The 18804-nt window shown below is 37.4% G+C and overlaps 1 protein-coding gene across 1 annotated transcript in view; it reads left to right on the top strand.

The window, feature by feature from the left end:
* Pola1 (DNA polymerase alpha 1, catalytic subunit) overlaps positions 1-18804 on the top strand; it is a 312053-nt gene that overhangs the window by 1432 nt on the left and 291817 nt on the right. Inside the window, exons 2-5 of the mRNA XM_031364848.1 lie at positions 3727-3851; positions 6971-7067; positions 10096-10176; positions 18339-18454. Coding sequence (XP_031220708.1) covers positions 3727-3851; positions 6971-7067; positions 10096-10176; positions 18339-18454 — 419 coding nt within the window. The remainder of the gene's footprint in view (positions 1-3726; positions 3852-6970; positions 7068-10095; positions 10177-18338; positions 18455-18804) is intronic.

The raw sequence follows: 18804 nt of genomic DNA, 5'->3' as shown, positions 1-18804 counted from the left end.
GCTAATTCACACAGCGTTAGAGACATTACTTAAAAAAAAGAAATTCCAGGCTTTTTTACATTGGAAGGTGGGACACCAGGACAGTGGCAGCAAGGCGTGTAATTAGCTACTATTGTGTATAGAAAGTCATTGGAGGCTTTAATGATAAAAAAAAATCTGGTATATTGGTTTGTTCAGCAAATATTTATTATGCAGGTACTAGGCATAGGCATTCTGCCAGGCTCTGGCATTAGCATGCTGGGTGGAGTGGTGTGGCTTTCTGTCTTCATGAGTGGAGAAAGTAAACAGTCATATGTAGTGCCACTCTGAATCTTCCCTGAGGAAATTGCTTTAGTTTTGCTTTCTGAAGCTAGACCAAAGTGTTGGCTAGGTGTGATGTTTGGAATGTATATATGTGTATATGTTTGATTATCCTCCAACTACACACACGTGTGAGCGCACACACACACATGCACGTGCATGCACATGCATCCCCATGCATCCCCCATACAGTTGCAATCACACAGGCACACTGAATTCCTCCTGTATTGCTAAGTATATAATAAGATAGCCATTCTTATTTAATTCTTAATGGGGACGATGTGTTTTCTCCTTTTCCTGAGTGCAAAAGGGTCTTAAAAGGTCTCTAAGTAGCTCTGACAAGTAGTGTATGAAAAGAGATTGGGAACTTAATGACCAATAAAGGCATACAGAGGCTCAGTCAGGAACCACTACAACTACTGGAACCAACTATAGTTGCTTTAAACAAAAGAAATTTATTAGGGTACTATGCAGTTTGCAGAGATCCTGTAGGACTGGGAAGCCACTCTGGGGGCTGCTTAGCCAGAATTGGTGATTTCTGTTGTGCCACAAAGCTGAGCTAGAGAGGTCATTGCCAACTATGGCCAAATACTCAGATGTTACAGCTTATATATACCTTAAGATATATTGGGTTCATATTTTCAGTTCTGCAATAGTTGTTTTTTTTTTCTTTTTTTCTTTTTTTTTTTTACAAACTTCCTTAATACTGGTCTCCTCCCTTGGAACATTAGTCTCCAATTTAAAATCTGAGCCCCTGTTTGTCATTGGTAGAGACTATTTTGCATGCTCATAGCCTAGCTACAAAGCATCTGGAAAGGAAGACTCAGTTGCAGCAACACCCACTGTAGCTGGTCAAATGGGCTCTGTGGACCCTCAAACCATTACTGAGAGAATTTCTGTTTCATATGCTGGACAGCTTAACAAGGTGAACCTGTCATTGAGGCACATACCTACAGTCCTACCACAATGAAGGCTGGGGCTGGATGATCATAATTTAAGGATAGCCAAATTACCTGTCTCAGAAAAAAAATGAAATGAAATAAAACAAGATAGCTGTTCACTGTGTAACTGGCTGACTGATGGTCTCATGTCACCCACTGAAGATGGCAGAATTGGGCATCTGTTCCATAATGTCTAGAATCTAGACTTTAGATTGTCCTACTTGCTGGGTACTCTTACAAGGAAATGAGCTTCCACACTGGCTTTGTTTCTGTTTCCGGATACACTTTGCATTTTCATTTCTTTGTAACGTGGCTTAGGTCTCTTCCTTTGTTTCTGCCACTTTTTATCCTGTTTTGTGATGTTGAAATTCTCCATTTTCTAGGCTTATTGGAGACATCTCCTGTGAAAACTTTTTCAGTTTCCTGGACAAAAATAATGTTTTTCTCCATTTCCACTGCATTTTTACTTCTTCTATGGCACCATTTTTATATTCTGGTCTTAGCCTTAGGTCCTTTTGTGTTACTTGACTGATAAGCTTGGAGACAAGAAAACTGTCTTATTTGTATTTGTGTCTCAAACTTTGTGTAGTGGTACAGTTGCTTGTGGAGTAAATCTATTTTTATGACCTAGAGAATTTGTGGGGTTGCCAAGGTCTTGAATACACTGAATTTATTTTTAAGGACTGTGCCCATTTTCATGTAGGCCTACTGAAGATCTTTTAAATCATTTGAATGACACTCAAGATTTTGTGACTGTCATCAGATATCTGCATTCTTTAATTTTCTCATAATGCCTTTCTGAAAAGTATTTTAAAGTCAAATGTGAATGTTAAACAATAGACTGAGATGTTACAAAGATTTTATTTCCAGAAAGCTAGAGAGAAAATAAGATCTCTAATTACACTTTACTTTTAAGATACAGTTTTCAGCAGTTTATTGCCAACATTGGGTACACATTCTTTAGATCTTATTTTCTGATTCATTCACTTAGTCAAACAGCTTAATGTCACAAATGTTTCAGTGGTGTTTTTAGGATGCTTCTTATCAATTTCTCCTTTTTGTGATTACTCCTTTTAGTAAATTAATCAATATAGAATAAGATAAAACATTCAATTTCACAGACATATGTGGCAGTCATGCTGAGCCTAAACTCATGGCTGCCAGGAAGTCTTAATTCTGTGGATGAAATATATGAGTGTGAGTGTGAGTGTGTGTGTGTGTGTGTGTGTGTGTGTGTGTGTGTATTGGCTAGCTTGTGATGATCAAAAGCATAGATGGGTCAAAAACTGAGTGAACACCAAGGTTCTCTGGTATTTCAGTAATTTTGACAAAGGGCATCTTCAACCACTGTGAATTTTTCCTACAGTCCTATACTGTCACGATCCTCTGAACCCTCTTTTGAAATTCTTTTATTTTAGCCAGTCTGTTTCTCTAACATTCCAGGTGCTTCCTGTGTATCTCATTATAGCATATGCTACTTAACATTGTTTTAGAGCTCCTTGGTATTCATCTTCCATCTTAGATTGTACATTTCTGTGAGGTTAGGGACTGTATGCTTATACTTTGCGAAGAATAGATGTTATTTAAATCCTTTTATTTTGATTATTAGAACACCAAATAAATTGTCTTTTTATGACTCACTGGATTGCTCATGGCCTGTTTTTTCTGATGGAAATGTTAAGTCTGACTCCCATCTTTCATGTTTTTCTACATGATTTTGAGGTTTTGCTCCTTTTAGGCGAAAACTAGAACTGGTGTGCTGCTTAGTTTTAGCACAAAGTAGGATCATCTGTGAAGAGGGAACCTTAAGTTGAGTAAATGCCTCCCTATCAGTTTGGCCTGTCCGCAAGTCTATGGAGGTATTTTCTTGAGGCACAGTCAACTGTAGGGAGGCACCACCAGGGGTAGGTCCTGAGAGATAATAAGTTTTTGAGAGGAAATCAGCAAGCATACTCATTGCATCATGGTGCTTTCTTTATGTTCCTCACTCAAGATTCCTTCTCTGACTTAAGATGAAATAAGCCATTTCTTTCCCAAGTTGTTTGTGGCCATTTTTTATTAATTGTTTATATATATATGTATATATATATATACATACATACATATATATTTATATTTGAGACGAGGTCTCATTGTGTAGCTCTGACTGTCCTGGAACTCACTATGTAAACTAAGGCTGGCCTTGAACTCACAGTGATTCACCTGCCTTTGCCTCCCCAGCACTGGGATTAAAGAAATATGCCACTGTGCCTGGCTTTGTGGTCAGTGTTTTTATCACAACTACAGAGACACGAACCAAGATTTAACTGGAAATTAGAGGAAATTTCTGGAGGGTCACAAGATCTTCATATTTGGCCATGCTTTGTAAATTACTTTGCATTCTAAAAATACTCATTTGATTATTATTGTCTAGAAACAATGTTTTGGTTTTGAGGGAAGATGGCTGGTAATTTTATAATATCTGATAAACTCTACTTTTTTTCAGCTGTGTCAGATTCTGGGAGTTTTGCAGCTTCCCGAGCTCGCCGAGAAAAAAAATCAAAGAAAGGACGCCAAGAAGCTTTAGAGAGACTGAAAAAGACTAAAGCTGGTGAGAAGTATAAATATGAAGTAAGTAATGTTTTAATCCTGTGTTTTATTAATTCACATTTTGCAGTCAGTTCTGTGTCCCTTTCATCACCCCATTAGAAATATTAATATATTTTAAGGTTTTTTTGGGGGGAGGAGGGAATAGGGAGATTAAAGATAGAATCTAGGACCTCTTCATGCTAGGCAAGCATTCTACCACTGAGCTTATTCCTAGATCTTTTTTCACTTAGTGTTTTGAGATTGAAGCTCGTTAAGTGGCTTGTGGTTGTCTTGAACTTGCAATCATAATGCCTCAGTTTCCCTAGTAAGTGGAATTCCAGTCCTCTCTCACTGGGCCTGGCTTCTTACAACATAATAGTGAACAAATGTGGGCATGAGGTAGATGTGCAGATCATGGAGAATAATCTTTAACTAGTAAAATAATAAAATAAATCTAATAAAATAATAAAATGTAATAAAATAATTTTTGCATACCATTGCAAGAGAAAGTAGTTGGTAGATTTTCCTTTATTTAATATACTTCATGTCCCTTTGCTTAAGGGAAATGAGTAGTGTTTTTACTTTCATGATATTAAGTAGTCTAGCTAAGCAACTTCTTAGAATTGTTCTTGAATTCATTTGCTCTGGAAATGAATTCCATAGCATGTAGTGGAAATTTGGGCCTTATTTCTTCCTGTTGGTAAGATTAAATGGGATAGTCTTGACTGTTTTTCTTTTTTTTTAATGCTCCATAGGTCAAATCAGAATGCACAACATTGTCTAGCCTCACCTTCCACACTCTGTGTATCTTAACTTTCAACCCTAGCAAGAGATAAACACTAGAAGATAGTAGCAGCTAATATACTTTCTGAGTTCATATACCATTCTAAGTACTTTTACCAATATACTTTTCATTTAATCTTCTCAATGACCATATGAGATAGATACTATGATTAACAACACTTTGCAGGTGAAGTAGCTAGGCACTGGAAAGTTAGTGAGATCCTAGTGGCAGAGTCCTTATTTGAACCTAGATGATCTTGCTTGGGAATATTTGTGTTTAACTCTGGTTTGTACTATATTATGGGGATTAGGCAACTAGAAAGGATTTTCCAGTTTGACACTATTCAAGTTAAGTAAGGCTCCAGAAACATAAAGAGTTGCCAGAAAGACTACAGTCAAGCAGGAGTAAAGCATTTTTAAAATTTTTTTCAAGACAGGGTTTTTCTGTGTAGTCCTGACTGTCCTGGAGCTCAGTGTTTATGTCAGGCTGGCCTCCATCTCACAGAGATCCACCTGTCTCTGCTTCCCAAGTGCTGGGATTAAAAGCATGCACCACTATGCAGAGTAGTGCATTTTTTATGTAGGCATTTCTATAAAGGAGTTTATCTGGGGCCTTTCAGATGTTTATGTGTTGTGGCTGAATCCCTTTATGCATGGTATTATTAATCATGTATCTCTAAAAAGGGTTTGTTCTGAACAGGCAGCATTCATTTTTTTTTTTTTTAAAGATAGTCTGCTGTACTGGGGATATGACTCACTGGTAGATTGCTTGCCTAATGAGCAAAGTCTAGGGTTTTATTCTCAGGAACCCCACATGCAGAAGATAAGAATAAAACATTTCCTCATGTCTTTTAAAAAATATTATGTATATATGTGTGTGCCTATGTGTTTTTATACACATGCATGCAAATGCCCCTGGAGGCCACAGAGGGTGTTGGATTCCTTGGAGCTAGAGTTATAGGTAGTTTTCAACCATCCTTTGTGTGTGCTGGGAACTGAACTCTGATCTTAAGCACTCATCTCTCTTTAACTCCATCTTACAGTTATTCTGTATAGTGGAAATCCAGTTAGCTGATTACTGCTAGGCTCTTGAGTCTTTGTGTTGAAGTGTTTTCCCTAAGAGCTTAGGTTTTCTGGTATAGTTGGTTGTTTCTCCTTTAAAAAGGTAAGGAGGGGACAATTTTAAATGAGCTATCTATAAACTATTGATAACCAGTCTCCATATACTCAGTTTGGCAGGTCAGTGGCCTGTCACCATGGGTAGCTGCAACAGTGGTGTGCATCTGTTCCATTTATTACTTTTACTGTGTGGAGGTGGTCTGATATTTTCATATTTGTGGGTCAAGTTGCTCAGGCCCTCTGGCAGTCAGACAACCAGTGTGACTTGAGAACTCACTACATGCACTTTTTTTTGAAAAGATTTATTTATTATATATAAGTATATTGTAGCTGTCTTCAGACACCCCAGAAGAGGGAGTCAGATCTCATTACAGATGGTTGTGAGCTACCATGTTGTTGCTGGGATTTGAACTCAGGACCTTCGGAAGAGCAGTCAGTGCTCTTAACCTCTGAGCCATCTCTCCAGCTCCTACTACATGCACTTTTAAGACCTCAAGTTCAGTGAGGATTAGTGGTAAGACAAATAGATGACTTAAAAACCATTTCTTCTTTGCCTAAAGAATATAGAGTGAATTTTGTTTTGCTCATTTTTTTTTTTTGGCTTTTTGTTTGTTTTTTTGAGACAGGGTTTTTCTGTGTAGCCCTGGCTGTCCTGGAACTCACTCTGTAGACCAGGCTGGCCTCGAACTCAGAAATCCGCCTGCCTCTGCCTCCCAAGTGCTGGGATTAAAGACATGTGCTACCACTGCCCGGCTTGTTTTGCTCATTTTTGGAGGGGATGACTAAGGTATTTCTTTTGAATTTTATTTAGTTAATTGAACCATTACTAAAATTAGTGTCTTGCAGGGCATTCATCTGTTAGTGGTGAATGGGTGTGGTATGCCTTATGAATTTTTTAACTATAGGAAAAACCAGTCTAGAAATTATGTGAACAATCCCCAAAGCAGCTAATGAAGAGTTGGCTATAATTCAGTTTGTTTTTTTATGGAATAGATGAGTAATTGATGGTATGACAAGTGTATTATGCTAATGGAGTCATTTAATATCTTATGTTAACACCCACCTAAAAGGAATACTAAGTTAATTGATGTCTATTTAAGGAAAACCCTGCGGTGGTGTTGAATGTCAGAACTCATGATTTGGTTGCAGCTACTCCATCAAGCTGCCATTCCAGTTTCAATCTGATAATTTTTTTTTCGTCAGAATTGTTTAACACTTTCACTCCATTTGAAGCTTTTCCATAAATGTTGCAATGGCAGGTTGAGGACCTCACAAGTGTTTATGAAGAAGTTGATGAAGAGCAGTATTCGAAACTGGTTCAGGCACGTCAGGATGATGACTGGATCGTGGATGATGGTATGTGGGAGGAGATTGCCTGCTAGGCACTGTGTTACTTCTTGATTGTCATGTAGGGCAGTTGTTATGCCTGAGGAGACTGAGGCATTTACATTAGTTACCTTTCTCTTTGCTGTGATAAAATACTTGATGAAAACAACTTAAGGAAGGAAAGGTTTGTTTAGATCACAGTTGGAGGCTACATATAGTCCATTGTTCTTGTGCAGGCATGGTGGCAGAAATGACATTGTATCTATAGTCAGGAAGTAGAGAAGAATACTTTGTGCTCAGTTTGCTTCCTTCCACTTATTCAGTCCATGGTCCCTGTCCATGGAATGGTGCTGTCCACACTTAATGTGGGTCTGCCCACCTTAGTTAGCTTTAATAGATAACCTCTCATAGGCATGCCCAGAGGCTTGTCTACTTAGGTACTTCTGGATCCTGTCAGTTTGGTTGACAGTCAGTATACACTGTTAAAGCATTGCTAGAGTCATATTTATGTTTAGATTTTTCTTAGTTATTTGAAGATGAAGCATTAAAATAGGAAGTTGATTTGAGAATCCTTTAGAACAACAGTTCTCAACCTGTGGGGCAAGACCCCTTTGGGGGTCTCGTCAGATATTCTGCATATCAGATATTTTTATTATGGCTCATAACAGTAGCAAAATTACAATTATGAAGTAGTAGTGAAAGTAATTTTGTGGTTCACAGGTCACCACAACATGAGGAATTGTATTAAAGTGTTGCAGCATTAGGAAGGTTGAGAACCACTGCTTTAGAAAAAACAGGTACATACCCAATAATAAATCCTTTATGACATGACCATGTAGGAATTGAGAGGGAATGCTTGGGTACTAGGTGTAATCATCAGTACCCCTCTAAAAGAGGACGAGTGAGGAACAGTCCTATAGCTGGTGGAATTAAGGGATAAACTTTAGGTTCTATCTTTTCCACTTTGTAACTAGCTTTGGCCAAGTCAGTTAATATCATTAAGCCAAAAGTTTTCTGCCTATGATATGGAGATAGAGACTATCTTCCAAAGTTGCTCTGAAGAGTTGCTTTGGCACCAGAGGGTAAACTGAGGCAGGCAGCCATTGAGGGGTCAGTGTTGAGAGTAACTGACAAGGGTGGATCCAGATACCTACAGGGGCTGCTGCCAAAGGCAGCTAGTGATTAGAGAAGTCTTTGTCTTTTTTTTTTTTAAAGATTTATTTATTATTATAATTAAGTAAACTGTAGCTGTCTTCAGACGCACCAGAAGAGGGCATCAGATCTCATTATGGGTGCTTGTGAGCCACCATGTGGTTGCTGGGATTTGAACTCAGGACCTTTGAAAGAGTAGTCAGTGCTCTTACCCACTGAGCCATCTCACCAGCCCTTGAGAAGTTAACTACTTAGGGCTAGTGAGAAAAATGAAGAAAAAGAGAAAATTTGGGTGTGCGCATGCACACACACACACACACACACACACACAGATTGGATAAAACAAAAGACCATGTTTAATAACATATATACAAACATACATATATACACATGTACATACATGCATACAGACCTATAGACAAACTTATACACATAGAGTATTAGTACACATTCACACATAGAGTGGTTAGAGTAAAGCAAGCAGGCTCCATACATTTCACATACACACACAGTTAGTGGATGGATCAAGCTCCAACATACCCAGACAAAGCTCTACATGTAAACATAACATACACACAGTTGATAGATCGAAGGAACAATGTTCCAGTCCCCATTCATACAAACCTTACACACATGCATACACATAGCTGGTGGATGGAAGGAACAGTGCTCCAACCTATCACATACACAAACCTTACACACACACATAGTTGATGGGTGCTCCAACCCTCATTCATACAAACTACACATACACACACAGTTGATGGATGGGGGAATCAGTGTTCCAGCCACTCATACTTTATTCTTTCTCTTATAGCTTATATATCCCAGCAAAATCTTTCAAGCTATATAAAATTACAATGTGACTACATTTTAGTTTTCTTCTAGTAAGTGATTATGAAAAAATACTGTGTTCCCCAATACCTTTACAAGAAATAACATTAAGAAGTACAGATAAAGAAAAAAATTATTTCCCCAAATCCATGTATATTTGTAACTAAGCAACTTGTTATAGATTAACAAAGTGTGAGCAAGTAAGATAGTTTTCTCAGCTAGTTTCTCTTACTGGCAGGCAGCAATTTGCGGTTACAAAGGAGTAAATATTTTATTATTTATCTTTAAAAGTAATCTTGTAAGAATCTTAAAAGAATGACAAATCTGGACATTTTATATAAAAATTAGTTATACATACCTTAAATCTACAGAATATATTATCTACTTATTAGCAATTCTTAATAAATCATATCAGAAGCTGAGGGTAAAAATGAGTGAGTATAAGAAGTCAATCATCACCAGTTCAACTTCAGTGAGACTCATGTCAGCCAGTGCTGCCATTGTTCCCCCTAAAATAACACGCTGTCAACAGCAATAACAACAACAACAAAAACAAAGCACAGAAAACATCTCATCAAGGAAGCTGTACTGTGTTACAGTATGTCCCACAGTATATGCCTCTGTCCACACAGATTCACTTGTAAATGCTCTTTGCAACGTGTCGATCTGGTTCAGGATCTCTGGCTTCTGTGACACTACTAATATTTGGTCCTCACCGATTAACCTCCTGGTTATCCTGTTGTTGCCCTGTGTGATGTAGACCCTGCAGCTTTGGATTAGCAGAACTGGCCATAGGCATGCCGAGAGGTTTATATTCCAGGTACTTCTGGATCCTGTCAGTTTGGGTGACCGTCAGTATACACTGTCTTATTGTTAACCTTTTATTGTTTGTTACTTTGAGGCACTTTTTCATTCTGTAGCCCAGACTGGCCTCCACTTCATTTTGTCACTCTAGCTGGACTCAAACTTGTAATCCTCCTGTCTTAGCTCCTTGAGTGCTGAGATTACAGGAATGCCCAGCTTTGGGGTACTTTTAGAAACTTGATTCCAATATTCAGTTTTATTCTTTCAGATGGTACAGGCTATGTGGAAGATGGCAGAGAGATTTTTGATGATGACCTTGAAGATGATGCACTTGACACCTGTGGGAAAGGTACCAACATTTTGTTTTGAAAAATGTCATTTTGAGATTTAAAGAATTGTCTAAAATTTGAAATGACTTGGTATTCTGATATAGTCTATCTTCGAGAATATGTTCTAATAGAGAAAAAGTTGGTTTGAACATTACCTGTAAGAAGCAAAAATTTTAGCAGGAAATAGAGTTTTATGTCCTCATTATCTGGAGACTTTGATCTTTTACTTATGTTAAAAAATTTCAGTTCTTTAGTTATTTTAAAATTGCAGATTTTGAGGGATGCAACAATAAGTAATATCTTTTAATTCCTACTGAATTGATATACCTAGAGTATTAGCACTTTAATAATTGTATAGTAGAAAAACAAAGTTTAGCTTGTTCAACATGTGACCTGGAGTAGCAATGAAGGCATCCAAACACTAAAATGAAACTTCCTTAAAACATGATGCATTTGTTGTTGTTAACTTGAGAGAGAGGTTATCAATAGTAAATTTTGTGGATTATAACATCATGTAGTTGCTGTCCCAAGAGGCTGAGTGAGCCTTCTGGGGAACCGATTTGCTTTAATTGAAATTTTACATGATATAACCCTCACTTTGGTTTAACATTTGGTTCCTTTCCCTTTTCCTAATCACATATACAGAGACTTACGTGGTTAGGTTCTTGAACTTCAACAGTGGCTTCCTACGAGTAACGATGCTTGCCTGCTTAACCACAGCACCATTTTCATGGTATTATCTAATATGTTGTCTATAGGAAAAAAATTCTACTTATCTCAGCAACATCTTTTATAATTAAAAGTCTCTAGATATTTTTTTACTTCGTATGTGGGGAGAGAGAGAGTGAGAGGAATAGAAAGAGAAGGGTGCACTGGCATGTCTGGTATGCTATTGTGTATGTGTGTGTAGGTAAGTAGGTAAGAGGAGTTCTTTCCACCTTACTTTGAGGTGAGGTCTTTCTTGTTTTATTGATGTATTGCTGTGAAAATCCAGGCTAAGCTGGCAAGATGGCTCAGTGGGTTAGAGCACTGACTGCTTGTCCAAAGGTCCTGAGTTCAAATCCAAGCAATCACATGGTGGCTCACAACCACCCGTAACGAGATCTGTCACCCTCTTCTGGTGTGTCAGAAGACAGCTAGAGTGTACTTATATATAATAATAAATAAGTCTTAAAAAAAGCTAAAACATTTGAGGGCTGGCGAGATGGCTCAGCGGGTAAGAGCACTGACTGCTCTTCCAAAGGTCCTGAGTTGGGATCCCAGCAACCACATGGTGGCTCACAAGCACCCATAATGAGGTCTGATGCCCTCTTCTGGTGCATCTGAAGACAGCTACAGTGTATTTACACTGGAGTGAGCCGGGCCGTCCTGAGTTCAATTCCCAGCAGCCACATGATGGCTCATGGCCATCTGTACAGCTACAGTGTACTCATACACATAAAATAAATAAATAAATCTTTTAAAAAAAAGAAGTTATATACATATTCTGCTGGGCGGTGGTGGCGCATGCCTTTAATCCCAACACTTGGGAGGCAGAGGCAGGTGGATTTCTGAGTTCGAGGCCAGCCTGGTCTACAGAGTGAGCTCCAGGACAGCCAGGGCTACACAGAGAAACCCTGTCTCGAAAAACAAAAAACAAACAACAACAACAAAAAAAAAGAAGTCCAGGCTAGTTGAACTTGAGCATAGTTGATTCTCCTATCTTAGCCTCCCTTCTGGTTGTAGGAGCACTAGAATTACAGATGCATGCCACCCCATCACATTGCTTTTTTTAAAACCTGGATTCCAGGGACCAAACTCAGGGTGTCAGGCTTGCTCAGCAAGTGCTGTCACTTGCTGAGCCATCTCCCTGGCTCCCATAACTTTCTTAAGATGAAGAATTTACTTTAGTTTTTATGTCCTTTCACTCTTAGGTCTTATTATGTGCTGAACAGCTATTCCTCCTTCCCATCCTTTTGTCTTTCATGGTCTTAAAACTTTTAAAGGGCTAGTTGTTTAATTGAATGTCCCAAAATCTTAGATTTTCCTAATTGCTTCTTTGTGCCTATTAGGTCCAGGTCATTTGGCAACAGTAAAGAAGGATTTTAGAGTAAATATGGAATGGAGACCTTCTCATTTTCATTTATTCCATTATTATCAATAATAAGTTTGATTTCTTGGTTAAGATGATAATGTCAGATTACATGTAAAACTTCATTTCTCCCTTTGTATGATACAAGGTGATTTTAAGCCATGTATATTGTATATATTCTGTTTCTTCACAAAAATTCACACAATGCTTTGAGTGGGTATTGGTGGTCCTATTTTATTTTTAAACTATTCTTTTAATTACTTTTAATTATTTTAAGTACTTTTAATTTCAATAAGGTTTGCTCAGGCTGCTATCGAACTTTTGAACTCAAGTGATACTTTCATGTGTTCATTAAGCATTAAACATATCACTGTACTCAGCTTCTCTATTTTTTTTATTATATTATCACTTGGAAGCTGTGTATTCCTAAGAACCTCACTATTAGAGTTCTGTGGCCATTAGCATGTTTCCTTTTGTGTATGTGGGCTGCTGAGCACATGTGTGTGGGTGAGTGCCAATGGCCAGAGAACAACATTGGGGATTTCCCTTTTCACTTTTCACCAAATTTTTTTAGACAGGGTCTGAAGTCTGTTGATTTTGGCCATGCTGTCCATCTAGTAGACTCCCTGAATGCAGTCATCTGTCCATCAGAACTTGGGTTACAGGCATGTAAGGCTATATACCTGGTTATTACTAGGGTGCTGGAGATTTAAACTCAGGCCATCTTGCTTTCATAGCAAGTGGTCTTACTCACTAGGCCATTTCCCCAGCCTCTCATTTTTCCTTTTGAGGTTCAGACTGGTAGGATCCTATGAAAATGATGGTTAAAGGGACTCCACTGAATAAGTTTCAGGCTTATCTTGTACTCTTCTGTTACAAACCTTGAATTGGTTGTTCCTCCCTAGAATCTTAATTCCTTTTAAGTGGGGAATTATGTTCAGATCTGGGGAATGGATATGCTCATTGGTGCTGAGGTATAGAGAGTATGCTTGAGTTAGGGCAGTGTTGTTAATTGTATGGTCTTGACCTGGTCTTGTCACCTGATCTTAGTTTTGCTAGCTGTGTAGTAGGAAGTTGGAATGGACAGAAAGAATCTCAAAGAAAAGACCTATGTCCCAGTTGCTCCAGTGTTGATCATACACAGTAGCCAGTACAAAGAAAGTATGCAATATTTCTTAAATGAAGGAGTCATCATCACTGTGTTTCCATGATTGTGTTTTTCTCCCTTCTTGATTAGACATCAGTGAAGAGAAGATTTGACATTCTAGAAATCAGCTAGTCTTAGAAATTTTTACGTCATATTTCGCCACCCCTACCCCCCAATATGCCTACAGCTCCCCACCATCTTTTGCCAGAAGCCTGGTAAGATCACAAGAGCATATAAAGGGAAACAGAATTCAACAATTTACTTTACAATTTACGAAAAAGTTACAGAATTTTGGCTAGAAGTAAAACACCTTATCATGGATTGGCTTGCGTACCATAGGTAGAAAAAACTACCAACTACTTGGAAGTGAAAAGAGACCAGTGAGAAATCACAGTAAAATAAAACCAGCACTAAACTGTGGAAGAATTCTGCATTGGTATTTACTTATACTTCTTTTGTTCCTGTATTTCTGTATAAATCTTCCTAACCTTTAGTGGTGAGATTAAAGGCTTCTCATGAAGCCTTTCTTTTTTTTATTCACACCTCTATTGAACTCTCTGTATTCACCTTTTTTGTTTTGTTTTGTTTGTTTTCAAGACAGGGTTCCTTTGTGTAGCCTTGGCTGTCCTTCAACTCTCTCTGTAGACCATCCTGGCCTTGAACTCACAGAGACCTTCCTGTCTCTGCCTCCAGAGTGCTGGGATTAAAGGTGTGCTCCACCATCACCCATCGTCACTACTCTGTCTTTTTTTTTGTTTTTGGTTTTTTTTTCTTCTTTCTTCGAGACAGGGTTTCTGTGTATAGTCCTGGCTGTCCTAGAACTCACTCTCTAGACCTTGAACTCAGAAATCTGCCTGCCTCTGCTTCCCAAGTGCTGGGACTAAAGGCGGGCACCACCACCTCCTGGCTCTACTCAGTCTTAAAGCATGAGTTTTGTTTACTGGCATATAAACATTGCTCCAAATGATTTCAATGAAAATTGAAAGATCTTCATGTAACTCTCTTGTCTTAAAGTTTTCACAAGCGTCCTATAGTTTTCACAGTTCAGGCACATGGGAAATATATTAAAAATGTATTTATGGTTCATGACTTTTAGTAAATTTGCAATGTATACAACCATTCCCACTATGTAATTCCAGATAGCTTCCTGTTAGGTGTAAGCTCAATACTCATTAAGCAGTCACTTCCCAGTATTCCTTCAGTGCTTGGCAGCCATTGATTTACTTTATGTCATTGGATTTGCTTATTCTATTAGGACATTTCATATCAATGGAATCATATAGTTGACCATTGGGTCTGGCTTCTTTGACTTAGCATAAGGTTGTTAATTTCATTCATGTTAGAGCATATGCTTGTACTTTCCTTTTATGAATGAGTAATATACTGTTATGTAGTTGTATATACTATATTTTGTTTATCTCTTCATTAGTTGGGTATCTGTTGTTTCCATATTTTGTTTATTGTCCTTACTGAAACTCTAAACATTTGTGTTCAAGTTTTTGCTTTAACAATTTTATTTTTTTGGGAGGCTATTTACCAAGAATTGTGTGTATATGTTTCGATTTATTTTTGTTAAATAAATGATGTCTATAGTTTTTTTATTTTTGCTTAGCAAAATGCTGAAAATCACTCTAGTGTGATACATAGAGTGTATAGAAATCTTTCTTTTTTTTTCTTGGATATTTTCTTTATTTACATTTCAAATGTTTTTAGAAATCTTTTGTGTTTATGTATATAACTGTTGTATTCAATAATTTTCAATAATTTATTTATTTAAGTTATTTTAAAAAGATTTATTTTTATTTTACATTTATGAACTATGATAACAGTATATATGAGTGTTTGCCTGCATGCTCCGGTCATGCTCTCTCTGGCCCACCATGTGGTTGCTGGGATCTGAACTCAGGACCTCTGGAAGAGCAGTCAGTGCTCTTACCCTCTGAGCCATCTCGCCAGCCCTCAATAATTTATTATAAATAGTACAGCATCCAAAATCTCTGTGCCTTCCTCAGGTAAAATTCCTAGATGTTAGGAATTTTAGATGCTGTCTTGGAGAGTGTATATGAAAACTTTTGTTTTTAAAATTCTCTTAAAGTTTTTTAAAGATTTATTTCAAGTGTATGAGCATTTTGCCTGCATGTATGTATGTGTACCATGTGCATGCCTGATGCCCATGGAAATCATAGCGAGCATTAGAGTTCCTGGAACTGGAGTTCTGAATGGTTGTGAGCTACCATGTCGGTGCTGAGAACTGAATTGGGTCTTTTGCAAGAGAGTAACAAGTGTTCTTAATCTCTAAGCTGCCTCTCCAGCCCCTATCTTTATTTTCATTTTTTAATGTTTATTTGTGTTTTGTCTATATGTATGTCTGTACCAAGTATGTGTCTAGTGCCAACAGAGGCCGAAGAGGCCATAGAATTCCCTGGAACTAGAGTTATACAGATGGCTGTGAGCCATTATGTAAGTGCTGGAAATTGAATTTGGGTCCTTTGGAAGAACAGCCAGTGCCTTTAATCCATCTCTTAACCTCTCTTTTCTTTTTTTTTAATACTTAGGTAGCACAGACTACTTTTGAACTCAAGATCTTCTTCTCTCAGGTTCTTGAGTCCTCCAGTCCCAGCTTCTTAATTATTAGAATTATATCCCTGAGTCACTATGCCCAACTTATGTTCTTCATAGGAATTATACATTTTCATTAACAGTGTACAAATGTCTGCTTTCCCAAAGTCTTGCTAACAATGTATTGTCAAACTTTTTGAGATTTTGGTACTTTGATCTATGAGAAGTAATATCTCTGTAATTTTCATTTATAGTTTTACATATGAAGTTGAGGATTTTTAAGTAAAATTTAATTTGTGTTTATTGATTACTTTCTCTTGAATTTTGGCCTTAAGTTCATTTATTCATGATACGTATTGAAGAAGAAGCCTTTTCTGTTTTTTAAAATGTTACTTCTTATGTAGTTGAATTTATTAGTCTTTTTTTTCTACAAGTGGATTTTTTAATTACAGTGTTTACAATATGTAGGTTACAAAGAATTAAGATCTCCTTTGGGTCCCAACCCCAGAGAAGAGGGGGAAAGATTGTAGGAGTCTGTGGGGATTGAGGACCAGGAAAACATGGTCCACTGAATCACCTAAGCAGGACTCACATGGGCTCACAGAGACTGAAGTGGGAGGCACAGGGCCTGCATGGACATATATGTTATATTGTGTACATATATGTTATGGCTCTTAGCTTGGTGTTCTTGTGAGACTCCTAACAGTAGAAGCTGGTGTATCTCTGACTGCTCTTGGTTCTCATTTCCTTCTGTTGGGCTGCCTTGGTCAGCTTGTATAGGAGGGCCTTTGCCTTGTCTTATTGTATCTTGTTTTGTCCTGTTTGGTTGTCATCTCTTGGAAGGCTGTTCTTTTCTGAAGAGGAAAGGAGGGGGAATGGATCTGAGGGAGAGGGGAGGTAGTAGGATTTGGGAGGAATGGAGGGAGGAAACTATGGTTGGGATTTATTATATGAGAGAAGAATCTATTTTCAATAAAAACTAAAACGTAAACCAAAACCAAAACCAAACTACCAGCAACAGCAAAACCTTTCAAAACTACTGTGCCCCTAACTGAGGAGCTCTTGGCAGTTGTTGAGTACTGAGGGAGCGGGACTCACTTTCTTTGGGGAATGGCTAACTGGCAGGTTGTCTGCTCCAGTGGATAATCTCATACTGATGCATATGTAGGCAGCACTAATTGGACTCAGTGCTTATAGTAGAAAAGAACAGGAAATTGGGAGAGTTTTATTGGAGGAGCTGGGGGAAAGTTGGGGCAAGGGAGTTGAGGTATAGATGGCATCAAAGTATATTGTATACATAGAAAAATTTTGTCCGGGTGTGGTGGTTTATGCCTTTAATCTGAACACTCTATAGGCAGAGGCAGGCAGATCTCTTGAGTTATAGACCAGCCTGGTCTATAGAGTGAGTTCCAGGACAGCCAGAGTTACACAGAGAAACCCTCTCTTGAAAAAAAATTCAAAAAATTATAAAGTATATTATTACAAATTTTGAGCAATTCCTAAAAATACGTGTGTATTTTATTTTTAAATTTGTCATATTGGTGTTAATACTGTTTATTGCTCTAAAATGGTTAGTGGACATTGGTTATTGACAAATGAAGTAATTTGAGTAGCCACCTTTATTATACAGTAAATTTTCATAAGTGATTGAGTTATTCTTTAGACTTTTCTTTTTATGAAGCAGAGATTATTAAAAGAAAATTTTAATATTAGTAAGACCAGGGATTAGTAGAAAGCAAGGTACTTGGAAAGAGTAAGACATGCTCAACTGTGTATAAGGGCTTCTCATAAGAGAATGCAGCTTTCTTTAGACTTTTCTATGTCATCTAGTCTGTATATTGTTATTGTAATGTTTTAATTAGTCATTCTAGTTTCTGTTAAGATTTACATTATTCTGGAATGAATCAGAAAGTGATATTAAAATGAACAGTATTAGGAAAGTTCATAGGTGATTTAGTCATGCCCACAAGGGAAGATAGAAGACAAAAGTTGTCTTGGAATGAGCAAGTGAGCCATTCAGTTTGATACAACATAGAGCATGTGTCCAGTTGTTAATGGTTGCAGGCTAGTTGTATAGTCTTATTTTTGTAGGAAGCAAGAAAACAACTACTCCCTTACTTTTCAAAAGCTTTGTATTCACAGTAACAACTAGTTACACCCAATTCTCCATGAAACTTAATTCATTATATTTCACTGCTTTTTTATAACTTAGCCCTGAGAGTTTTTTTAATTTATCCCATTTAAAAGATTCTTTGCTATGTACGTTGTGCAGAATTTCCCAATTTTGTATTTCAAATTCTTAATTTATTTTCTTCTTAAGTTTTCATATATACACAATGAATGACTATGACTAGGCTTTAGTTTTCCATTTAGTACATGTTCCTAAATACTTTCTTTTTCAATAGGAAGTGATGGCAAAGCACACAGAAAGGACAGGAAGGACGTAAAGAAACCTTCAGTAACAAAACCAAACAATATCAAGGCAATGTTCATTGCTAGTGCTGGGAAGAAAACTACAGATGTGAGTTTCTTGTTTTCTGATATAACATGGTTTTTCCCTCTGTGAAATGAATTTAATATTTCGTTGCACAAATGGTATGTGTTGAATACATGTTTGGGTAACATTCTATGAATTGCACTTAATAAGATGAATTTAGGTTTTATGTGAATATAGGTACCTCAGTGGTTTGAACTTAGGAGACAAAAAACATTGAATAGAAAAGCTGAAATGACAGTATGTTTAATTTTAGTGACAAGCAAGAAAATCACAGAGTAAAGATGAAAATAGAGGCTGAGAGTATAAATTTAAAAATTGAGTATGTAAAAGTGATTGATTGTTACAGCCTGAATAGTACATGAGATTGAGCACTG

The sequence above is a fragment of the Mastomys coucha genome, chromosome X, assembly GCF_008632895.1.
Source record: "Mastomys coucha isolate ucsf_1 chromosome X, UCSF_Mcou_1, whole genome shotgun sequence".
In the NCBI taxonomy this organism is placed as follows: domain Eukaryota; kingdom Metazoa; phylum Chordata; class Mammalia; order Rodentia; family Muridae; genus Mastomys; species Mastomys coucha.
This window is presented reverse-complemented; position numbering and strand designations above follow the sequence as displayed.